The 12524-nt window shown below is 32.9% G+C and overlaps 1 protein-coding gene across 2 annotated transcripts in view; it reads left to right on the forward strand.

Annotated features, from left to right (window-relative positions):
- The window catches only part of VPS13C (vacuolar protein sorting 13 homolog C), a 169969-nt gene that overhangs the window by 6364 nt on the left and 151081 nt on the right, over positions 1-12524 (forward strand). For both annotated transcript variants that reach the window (XM_081288661.1, XM_081288662.1), the window contains exons 2-4: positions 5789-5832; positions 7682-7724; positions 11509-11604. In XM_081288661.1, the coding sequence (XP_081144787.1) occupies positions 5789-5832; positions 7682-7724; positions 11509-11604 (183 nt within the window). The remainder of the gene's footprint in view (positions 1-5788; positions 5833-7681; positions 7725-11508; positions 11605-12524) is intronic.

Raw genomic sequence — 12524 nt, forward strand, 5'->3', positions numbered from 1 at the left:
TTCTGTTAACAGCAATCTGGATTGGATAATTTGGTGTGAATAGCAAGATTCATTTGAAATGAATGTATTTTTCACTGTTTTCTTAAGTATTTACTAAAACATGAGTCATTAAAATAATTTAATTCATCGTTTAAAAGACTTCAGTAATTTACTTTAGCTCACTTCCTTGAAAAATGAATGTATTTTAACATCTTGATATACTCTCAAATGAGTAATGAATGCAGTGTTATAAATGATAGAAATCCTAAATAAAAATAAGTACACAGCACTATATATTCCTCCCCCCCCCACTGTTTTACAATATGCAAATTTGGTTTCATGGATTAGGGAATGGAATTTTTGTTCATCACTTTTTGTTTTTAATCACAGCTTTGAATTAATCTCTGTTTTATATTAAGATCATTGACCAGGGAGTTAGGAATCATAGGTTCTATTCTTAGTACTGCCACAAATAAGTTGTATAACCTTGGACAAATTATCTCATTTTTTGAGACTGAAGTCTTCATATTTGTGAGAGGGATTAAATTTAAAGATCTGCTTGGTTTTGAATAGTTCTAAAGCAGAACTTGTAAATTTCTGTCTTTTAAGAAAAGGGTAAATTTTTAAATCATAACAAAAAGACCTATTTGTAGTACCATCTCCTGCCAAGTTTCCCCCTGCAGCACTCTTTCTTCTGGTAGTGTTCCTGATAGTTCCTTGCCTCTATCCTACTTTTGGCTTATAATTCCTTTGTACAAATTTTGGTTACTCTTTTTATTTTGGATTTTTTTCACATCTCTTTTAAAATGCAGAGACAGTAGTGGAACCTACAAATATATAGGTCTCTCAGTGTTATGTCTGATTCCTGCTTGGCATCTAACCCCACCGCCCCCAACCCCAATCCCAAGAAAGTATATTTACCATCTGAATTGAAATCCTATACTCTTTCTGCTTTGCTGTTTCGAAGAGTGTGTGGTGTTATTAACACACCATTAAGCATCAGAAGATTTGAGCATTGGCTCTGCCACTTGCTAGGTTATCATAGCTTCTTAGATCACTGTGTAACTTCATTAAGCCTCAGTTTCTCTTTTTTTATTATATATGTTCCACCTCCTGCCCAGGAGGCTACAAGGATTCAGTAATATAATAGATGTGAAAGTGTTTTCTAAAATATAAGTTTATGTTTTTATTGTAATTATTTCCACCCCATATTGTATCTGTCCTAAATCAGTTAAGTCAATATTTATTAAGTGCCTCCTGTGAGGAAAATTAGTAAGAATTTCGTAAGTAGTAACCTACGAGATTTATATAAAGTTAAGTGTTAAGTATCATAAGAATGATATAGCCTAAACTTCTGTGAAAGTTCAGAAGGATTATTTTCAGCTGGAGGCATTTAGTATCAGCACTATATTTCTTACATTTTTTTTATTGGCAATTATGTGTTTTCAAAATCATTCCTGGATTTAGGCAAAGTTGTTCAATATTATTGTCAGCTTCATTTGATTTTTATTCATAAAATACTAACTTTATTGTTTTCTGTAATTTAGTAAGTACTTCTTTTTTTTTGTTTATTTTCTAAGTGACTAACTTTTGGTATCATTTGCTAATTTAATGGATTTAACTTCACTTCCATCTTCTGGTTCATTAAGAAAGATTATCAGATAAGTTTTGATTCAGGATTCACTATTTTAGGATACTTCTTAAAATATCCTTCAGGATTTACTTTGATACTTTATGTGTAGCTTTCCAGTAGTGTGTGTTCATCCAAAAATGCTTGTAATTTATTCCTGAGAATTGTGTGGAGTCTTCCCTGAAACTCAGACTATACCTATTCCTTACTCTCATCCTTTAGACCTGACAGTCCAGCATAGGACACTACTTCACAGAGCTTTCCATGTTGCCCATCTTCTTGGTCTCTTTGAATGGGTTAAGATTTAAGAGCCATCTGCCTGTAGGATTGGCTTTAGTGCTTTCCTTGTTGGCAGAGTCAGGTGTATTTATCTCCAATTGTTAGTCATCATGTCTGGTTTTTTTTACCCTCTTAAGATTAAGCACTGATATTTATTCTTCCTTTAGGTTTTCAGGAGCTTCCTATGAGTGCTGCATATTCTTAGTCCTGGTGATCTGGCTTCAGCAGTAGTTACTAGGTTATCTTGAAAGAAAACTAAATCATTTTTCAGTATTCAGCTAAATATAAAATGGTTGATGTTAATTATCTGTTTTAGTTATTTTTATTTAGATGGTGGTTTTAGCATTCATAAGATATGCATGAAACTGTTGCTGTCAGAGCAGTGTGCAATGTGGTGAACATTTGCTAGACAGTGCCTTGCCTAGTTAGGGCACTCATCTGCTGGTTGAAGGAATGAATGCACTTTTACCTCTTTAGGCCAGAGCTGTTGTTAGTCTGAAATCTGCTGCTGTTCCTCCCTTCCTTTTGTTTAGGACTAGCAGCTCCTCCTTCAGTGCAAATAACTTAGATAACATTGATATGTTTTAGAGAGGAAGTATGCATTTATTTGTTAGACTCTAGGTAGCAAAATTGATAGGTCTTTTGTTATTTTTCTGAGTCTGTAGTTAATGTGGATATTAGGGGTAGGAAAGATTTATGTGAAAATATTGATATCATATTGACATTAAAACTTGTTTTAGTTTCCCATATTGTAATTTGTACAGTAATTTCATATAAAAGTAATAAAAACTAGAAAATAATGAAAACCACTATTAAAAAAGCCATCCTTAATCCCACCTCCCAGTAATAATAATTTATAATCTCTGTCAGTCTTTCTAAATAGACATGTTTAAGTCTGTTAACCAAATTGTCACATTCAGCATTGTACATCTTTGTTTTTTCTTAAATACTTAGTTGGACACAATACCTTTGTTTTATTTATTTATTTTTATGTGGTGCTGAGGATTGACCCCAGGGCCTTGCATGAGCTAGGCAAGCATTCTGCTGAGCCACAACCCCAGCCCCAAGCATTCCACATCTTTAATACCATGTATTACTTTATCAAAGAACCAAAGTTCACTGCAATGCAAACAGCTGTTTTTTGTTTTTGTTACTTTGGCACCAGAGGTGAATTCAGGGGCACTCAACCACTGAGCCACATCCCTAGGTCTTTTTATTTTTTGTTTTGAGATAGGGTCTTGCTAAATTGCTGAGGCTGGATTTGAATTTGCAATCCTCCTGCCTCAGCCTCCTGAGCCGCTGGGATTACAGTTGTATACCACTGCTCCTGACAAACAGCCACCTTTTTATAAGAACATTTATATTTTTACATATTATGTTAGTGCCTTAACAAGTGTTATAAAAATTTCGTCTCCAATGCAGAGGACTTTTAACTATCTCTGGTGACACCTGAGTCACCATTGAGTAGAACAGTCAAAAACTCGTAAGCAGGTTTGAAAGTCTCCACGTGGACCTTTGATCTTGTGTTTGAGTGGCTTCAAATGTGCTGTAATGTCTATGCAGATACCTTTTGTTAGTTGATGTGAGTTGCCAATTTCAGTTTAGTGTAATTCATCATGTTACAGAATTAAACTGGGAAATAGTTGTTCACTTTGTGTAATTTTAGAGCATTGTTAATACTCAAGGTTTTTTTTTTTTTAATCCCCCAATTGCTAACACATGCTTTCACAGTCACTTCATTTTTCAGCAGTGATGGCATCCTGTCAGTTCTGCCTCTAAAATCAGTCTTCCCTATGACTCTACCTCTATGACCTTGAAGTTATGGCCTTGTTTCAAGTTTTAATTTCTCTTTAGAATATTCTAGAAGATGCTTGACTGCCTGTATTTTCCCCCTTCCTTCCTGTTATAATGCTGTAATATTTTCTACCCATTCATGAAGTTTCTTACCTCCTTCTCTTCCTTTATTGTTTTTAGCAAAGTATTTTAGAAAATTTGAAAACTGCATGTACATAGAAAATGAACTTTATTGTATAGAAATGAGCATTTGTGTGTCTTTTTTTTAACACTTGTTTTTGTTTGTGGGTGCTGTGTACATGCTCGTGTGTATATATATAAACTTCTAAAATTGGATCAATCTGTGTGTTCTTTAGCCTTTTAAAAATTTTAGTATTATCATGTGGGATTAGGCCCCAACTTCCTTAATAAGACTCCAATAGTGCAAGAATTAAGCCAAAAATCAATAAAGGGGATGGAATCAAATTAAAAAGTTTCTTCTCAGCAAAAGAAACAATCTGTGAGGTGTTGACATCCAATTCGAGCCTACATCCTGGGAGCAAAGTTTTACCCCTCATACATCAGATAGAGCACTAATCTCTAGGGTATATAAAGAACTCAAAAAGCTAAGCACCGAAAAAAACAAATAACCTAGTCAACAAATGGGCCAAGGACATGAACAGACACTTCTCAGAAGATGATGTACAATCAGTCAACAAACATATGAAAAAATGTTCATCATCTCTAGCAATCAGAGAAACTCAAATCAAAACTACTCTAAGATATCATCTCACTCCAGTCAGAATGGCAGCTATTATGCAGACAAACAACAGTAAGTGTTGGCGAGGATGTGGGGGAAAAAGGTACACTCATACATTGCTGGTGGGACTGCAAATTGGTACAGCCAATTTGGAAAGCAGTATGGAGATTCCTTGGAAATCTGGGAATGGAACCACCATTTGACCCAGCTATCCCTCTCCTTAAATTATACCCAAAGGACTTAAAAACAGCATACTATAGGGACACAGCCACATCAGTGTTTATAGCAGCACAATTCACAATAGCTAAACTGTGGAGCCAACCTAGATGCCCTACAGTGGGTGAGTGGATAAAAAAATGTGGCATATATACACAATGGAATTTTACTCAGCAATAAAAGAGAATAAAATCATGGCATTTGCAGGTAAATGGATGGCGTTAGAGAAGATAATGCTAAGTGAAGTTGGCCAATGTCCAAAAAACAAATGCCAAGTGTTTTCTCTGATATAAGGAGGCTGATTCATCTTGGGGTAGGGAGGGGGAGTATGGGAGGAATAGATGAATTCTAGATAGGGCATAGGGGTAGGAGGGAAAGGGAGGGGGCAGGGGATTAGCAAGGATAGTGGAATGTGATGGACATCATTATCCAAAGTACATGTATGAAGGCTCGAATTATATGTCAACATACTTTATATACAACAGATATATGAAAAATTGTGATATATATGTGTAATAAGAATTGTAATGCAAAAAAGGAAAAAAGTACAAGTATAAGGGCATGAATTGGTGTGAACATACTTTATATACAAAGATATGAAAAATTGTGCTCTATATGTGTAATAAGAATTGTAATAATGCATTCTACTGTTGTGTATTTAAATAAAATAAAATAAAATAAATAAATAAAAAATCTTAGTATTGCCTGGTGTGGTGGGGCATGCCTGTAAATCCTAGCAGCTCAGGAGGCTGATTCAGGAGGATCATTACTTGAAAACCAGCCTCAGCAAAAGTGAGGCACTAAGTAACTCAGTGAGACCTTGTCTCTAAATAAAATAAAAAATAGCGCTGGGGATGTGGCTCAGTGGTCGAGTGCTCCTGAGTTTAATCTCTGATATCCCACTTCCCCACACACACAAAAAAAACCCTAATATTTTGTGAACATTTTCCCATGTCTTTCTACATTTTTTTTTTGCTCTGTAATACGGATGTATTATGATTTATTCTTCCTTGCTGGACACTTGGGTCTTTAGGTCCCTTCTTTGCCATGTAATCTTAACTCTTAGCATTATGTTCTTAGAATTTGGTACTTTGTCATGACAGGTTATGCTAATTGGTATTTTAATGTTGTATTTTTTCTTTTTTTAACAGGTAATGTGGCTTTAGATAATCTACAGATAAAAGAAAATGCTCTGGTAAGTTTGTTTAAAACTATGCTAAAAATTCAGTTAATCTGGTAAGCTCTTAGAAACCTTTGGTTACTAGGTATCTGGTACCAGGTACAAGATAAAGTGATTGAGTCACTCAAAGCAAGATTACTTATTTAACAGTTAATGGAAAATTTGAGATTAAAGATTTGGAATATTTTTCCCCTAGTGATCAATATACTATCTTCGAAAATGCAATGTTTTTTCTTGCCTTAATTTGACTATACAGCTTTTCAAGTCTGCATTTTTTTTACAGAAACATTTTTCTTCAGAATTATCTTTTAAATAAGGGCTTGATTTTAAACAGTCTCCCTAGTCTGGTATTATGGTAATATTAAGAGCTAAAATACTAATTTTACTCTGTGTCTTATACTTTGCGTCATTTTCTGTTGAGCTAAAAACGAGACTCACCTTCTTCCCCATTAGGTTTATATTTAGCCTATATCTGTTTCTTTGTGGCTTAAATAAGATGAGAAGTTTAGCCTGGCACACAGTAGATACTCAAAATAATTTAAAATTTTCTTTTCTTCCTTTATATAGTATGTCACAACTTTTAAAATTTCCTTTAAAAATTTAGAACTCATGATTTTATTGCTAGAGTTTAGAATAAAGCTTATTTTTTGACAATATTTTATAAGAACATAAATATAAATAGAATGCGGGGACAGAGTATATATCACCTACTTAGAAGATAAATCCAACATTAGTCTAATTTGTGTTAGCCTAATTTGCATTTTGGGTATAATTAAATATTTTGTGATTTATTCTCCATTAATTGTCAAAATAGACTCCTTTCCCAATATAACCACATTGGTGAGGTTTTAACTTTGGATATGGGTTCTTTACATTTATTTGGTGTAAAAGTTATTTTAAGAGGCCAAAAATGAGCATGAAACGAGTTTCAGAAGTAGGTAGTTATGGTTTGTATCCTGTTTAGATTGAATTCCCTTGAATTTACCTTTTCTGTCTTCTGGGAGGGCAGATTTGCTCTTATTGCCAGTGAAGGGTTTTTGTTTGTTTTTTGGTCTAAAAAAGATTTTTCTGTTAAAAATGATTAGGATTTTGTTCAGTTCCCATTCATTTAGAATGCTCAATTAATCAGATTATCATGTAAATTAACTATTTTAGTTACTTGTAACCTAAAGTACTGTGTTTCTGTGACCACATTTTCATATTACTCCTGTGTATTAAGGTAATGCCTATTGGGAAGTCTGTACTGACTGGTTTAGTTATTAATAATTCTGAAGACTCTGGTGGTCATTATGAATATCAGTTATTGTTTAGTATTCTGTGAATAAAAAAAGTAATTTGAATTTTCTAATAGTTTGAGTCTAAATAAGTGAAAATCTTTTATTATTGGTTCGTGTTTGTCTTCAGCTTACAGGAAATGCTAATTTGGTAAATGATATGTTGGGAATCTACCTTTACTTTAAAAACTTTTATTCTTTTAAGAAATATTTGACTTGAGACAATTATTCAGTTATTATAGCCAACTAATTTATGTGACAGTACTCTATTCCTTTTCTTGTTCTAGCATTTTGGATAAACAATGTTCCTGTGTTTAAGTTCATGGAATTTTCATTTGTTTTATTAGAACAAGTAACCAGTTTATCCAATTACTTTATAAAACTACAAACTCTTTTCCATTTTTGTAAGTCAAAGTTTAATAAAACTCTTTGGCTATAAAACATACAGTTTATGAGTTATTCAAATATAGAGAATTTTTGTTTTGTTTTTCTTACTAGGTGAGTGTATTTAAATGATGATACAATTTTTTTTGTGGGGGGATTGCTTAATGATTTAAGATGTCATTTACATTTTTTTCTTCCTTCTGAAGAGTGAATTGGATGTTCCTTTTAAAGTCAAGGCTGGCCAAATTGGTAAGTATTTCACTCTTCATTTGAATTATTATTAGTCCTTTTAGTTCTTTATTTTGCATGTACTGTTTAATCTAAGAAATATTTTTTAACTTGATTAAAACATGAGAGATTTTTGGTTTATCTTAATTTTAGAGTTCTAAGCTTATATATTATACCTATATACTTCAGTATTTTTTTTAAAGGGTAGAAAAATCACCTTCTAAAATGAAAGGTATGTGAACTGCAGTCATGTTCTTCAGGCTTGGATTCTGCTGCACAAAATATGTCTTCATTTTCAGAACTCATAACTTGTGTGCTTTTTCTGTATATGTGAGAGTAGAATAATTTGCAAACTCTGTTAAATAAACTTTAAAACATAGCTTGTTTTCCTCAAGTTTGTTCAACCATTTTCACTTAATATGTTATGCCGCAGTGTGGTATGAAGGATATATTTTGGTAAGTACAAAGTTTTCTTCTTTGCAGCTACACTCTTTGATTAAGACCATTGATACTAAACACATATCTTTGTAGAAGAAAGTTTTTAACAGAAAATTTAATTTACGAAGTTCTCCCAATTAGTTCATGCTACCTGATTTTTTACTTAATGTATCTCTCTCTATATGTAAACATAAATTACATAATTACAACCCTAAATAGCTTACTCTTTATAATTTTCACTTATACCATGTCCTTGATCCTACTTATAGCACCTTGCTGTTATACCACATTGCTGCTCTTCTTGATTTAGTATTTTGAATTCTAGGAAGGCTTTGTCTTTTATACTCTTATCATCTCTTAGCAATTACATGGATACAACTGTTTGGGTCCATTTTACATAAATTACATGTATCCTTTTAATATAAAGGAACATGAGTTTGCTTTTGTCATTTGTAATAGAAGTCATTACCTGAAGTTGAAAGTATCTATGGGACATGTGCCATCTTTTTGTTTGTTAAGTACTGCCAACTATGGTAGTATTGTTCTAGTAGTGCTCTAGAAGTATTATTGTGGCCCTGTGTGCTTTATTGAAATCTTAGAGTATAGATGTTGTAGCCATTCATTCATCCTTTTACCTTTGAAATATTTATGCATACATGCTGAATATGTCTAATCAAGTACTGTGGGAGAATCAAGAATGAAGATGATGTCTTTGTTTTCAAGGATGTGATAGAGATCTAAAATTAGGACATATAGTAAAATTGTTTTTCCAGTGTATTGAATAAATTATAGTAGACTAAAGAAATTTTGCATTATTTACTATATTCTTATAATTAGATTTATATGTTGAAGGAGCTTTTCTAGTGGTTTAAATATGTTCTTATAACTTTTAAAGTATAATAAGGATTTAATAGCTTCTCCAGAGTTGCTCAGTTACAAGAGACCCATTACATAATAAGGGATGCAAAGCATCCTTTATCTTGGTTAATAGAGTGTTTATTTTTTTATTTTTAATTTATATATATATAGAGAGAGAGGGGGGGCAGAGAATTTTTTAATATATTTTTTTCAGTTTTTGGTGGACACAACATCTTTATTTTATTTTTTATGTGGTGCTGAGGATCAAACCCAGTGCCCCTTGCATGCCAGGTGGGCGCATTACTGCTTGAGCCACATCCTCAGCCCTAGAGTGTTTATATTAGTTGTTGAATTTCTTCTCAGGTTAGAATATTATACCTCAGCTGTAGATTTTTTTTTTTTTTTAACACAATGCCTTTATTTTTATGTGGTGCTGAGGATCCGACCCGAGTCCCGCCCATGCTAGGTGAGCACTCTACCACTTAGCCACAATCCCAGCCTCTCAGTTATAGATTTTTAAAGGGGCATTTCCCACTATTTCAGTCTTATGCTCATGGAGAAGGCAGTTAAATAAATGGTTACAAGATTATGAGATAATTACAGATTGTATCAGTTATAAATATATGCAAAGCCTAGTATAAAACAATAAGAATTAGAAGTGACCCAAAAGTATACTAGTATTACCTCTAAACTCCCCTGACCTGGGAGCCATTTAAGAAACTCACCAGGTTTATAGGCTGAAATGAAAATAACATCTAAATGGAGAAATAATTTGATATTTTAACCCTAGAATAGATTCCCAGGTAAAACTGTCCAGGTGACCAAAATATCACACTTTACATAGTATTATTTTATTTCCTTTTCATTGTTTATCAAGTCTTTGCACTTTGAGCATCTTCATTTAAAAATGCTAGTGTTTCTGGTAGGGTAAGTGACTTAGTCATTCACATACTAGCATGAGTTGAATCAGATTCTGTTCTCCTAAAAGCCTTGATCATCAGCACTGAGAGAACTGCAGCTTTTATCATGTTATTTTTTTTTTTACAGTTATGATATGGAAGGTATTTTACATTGGAATCTAAATAAAAAATGCAAAAGGGCTGAGGATATGGCTCAGTGGTTGAGTGCCCCTGAGTTCAATCCTGTTACCAAAATAAAACAAGCAAACAAACAAAAAAAACAAAAACAAAACCATATAAAACTTCAAGGGTAGGAAAGGTTTAGACAGAATTCTAGTAGTAGTGTTGAGGGCAGGCTGGGGGCTGCCTGGAGCTCTGGAAAGAGGGATAACTGGAGATGGGAAAGGATGGGAAAGTACAAAAGACAGATTTTTTTCCCTCTCAAAATTTAGCTGTATTCTCTTTTCTGTCCTTTTTTCTTTTTCCTGTAGAACCCTAAATATGTAAGTATTAGAGCCAGAGTTTATCTGCATTGTGACAGTTTCTGTGGACTCTTTCCTGAAGGGCCTGGTACTAATACTATTGTTTCTAAGAGAGAAAATGTGTTCTGCCTTTCAAGTGACTTATAAGTAGATTTTTGGAATATAACCAGTCTTGAGTTATGTAATAATAGAGTCATATTAATATAACACCATAAAACAGTTATGACTTTCTTTTAAAGCTCACCTTTTGCTGTCCTAGCAACTTTATATACTGTCAAAGATCTATTCCTTGGGACCCTTCTCTATGTTGCTACTTCAACTCCTGGGATCTTGTACACATATTATTTTTAGAGATTTAGTTGTTGTTGTGAATATAACAGTATATGCAATATTCAGATGAGTTCTGGTTCCAGCAAACCATATTTAGTATGTAATATGTTGTATGTAATATGTAATATTTAGCAGCCCCCAGTCTGCCCTCCACACTACTAGAATTCTGTCCAAACCTCTCCTACCCCTGAAGTTTTATATGGTTTTGCTAATGACCTGTGTGGACTTAAGCATATCAGACTATCCTTTCTGGGACTGAATTTCCTTTTTTTGGGGGGAGAGGTACCAGGAATTGAACTCAGGAGCACTTTACCACTGAGCCACATCTCCAGCCCTAATTTATATTTTATTTAGAGACAGGGTCTCACTGAGTTGCTTATTGCTTCGCTGTTGCTGAGGCTGGCTTTGAACTTGCCATCCTCCTGTCTCAGCCTCCTGAGCTGCTGGGATTACTGGCATTTGCCACCATGCCTGCTGAATTTCCTATTTTTCAAAATTGAAAAAATAGCCACTGGATTTATCCTTCAGTTTTGTAATATTAAATGAGATACTAGCTCTCAAAAAGTTTGGAGAGTATAAAGATAAAGCATAATGTGAATATTTACTTATAATGGTACTATTATATGGAAAATATCTTTGTTAACTTGAATCTTGGAGTCTTTTCATTTTTTTTCTGAGCAATGTAAACACAATATGCATGGAGAGTTTTGTTGTACTTTTTCTTAATGGAAAGTAAGAAATTTATTATCTACTTGAGCAGTCAAATAAACATTTAAGATTGAAATTATATTTCTTTAGATAAATTAACTTTGAAGATTCCTTGGAAAAACCTTTATGGAGAAGCAGTTGTTGCTACCCTCGAGGGATTATACCTGCTTGTTGTCCCTGGAGCAAGTATGTCATTTTATGTATGTCAGTAACATCACAATGAAATTAATTGTTACCTAAGTAACAAAAATTGGGCTAAGTATTCTAATGTATTTAGTAAGCTAGGAGGTAATATAAATAAACTAATCACATATATTTATGCAAAATACACATCTTACATATGTATGTATGCTACATTGTCACATTTATTTATAAAATATTTTGTGTTATTGTTGAAAACAGAGTAAATTCAGCCTATTTTAAAATTATGCTGTCCTCTATGTGTAATTATTTTGCATCTAACACTTCCTGTTGAGGTGCATTAGACAGATTTGAGAATGTAATAAATTTAAAAGATATACTAGATAAAAAGGGTGTATGTATTTTATGATTGCTGGTACATATTCTTGAATTACTTTGAAAGTCTTTTTTATCAACCTTTATTGATACCAGGTGGTATTGGATATGAAATTATTTTGGGGTTTACTAAAAATTTTTATAACTCAGATAATAACTGACAATAGTCTGATATATTTTCTGTCTTCTTTTTGTTTCTGTTTTACTTACTTTCTCTTTTCCACCTTTTCCCTATCTTCTTTTTCCTTATAAGCTTTTCCTTCCTTCCTTCTTTTTGATGTTTTATAAGAAAATGGGATTCATTAATGTTTAAACATTTTGTAAAACTAAGAATGCAGAAGTTGGGGCTGGGGTTGGGGCTCAGCGGTAGAAAGCTCATGCAAGGCCCTGGGTTCAATCCTCAGCACAACATAAAAATAAATAAATAAATATATTATGTCCACCTGAAAAAACCTAAAAAAAAAAAAAAAATATATATATATATATATATATATATATATATATATATATATATATTAAAAAAAGATATTATGTCCAACTATAACTAAAAAATAAATATTAAAAAAAGAATGCAGAAGTGTTTTTCAGGT

This window comes from Spermophilus citellus, assembly GCF_964194105.1.
Source record: "Spermophilus citellus genome assembly, chromosome: 4".
Taxonomy (NCBI): domain Eukaryota; kingdom Metazoa; phylum Chordata; class Mammalia; order Rodentia; family Sciuridae; genus Spermophilus; species Spermophilus citellus.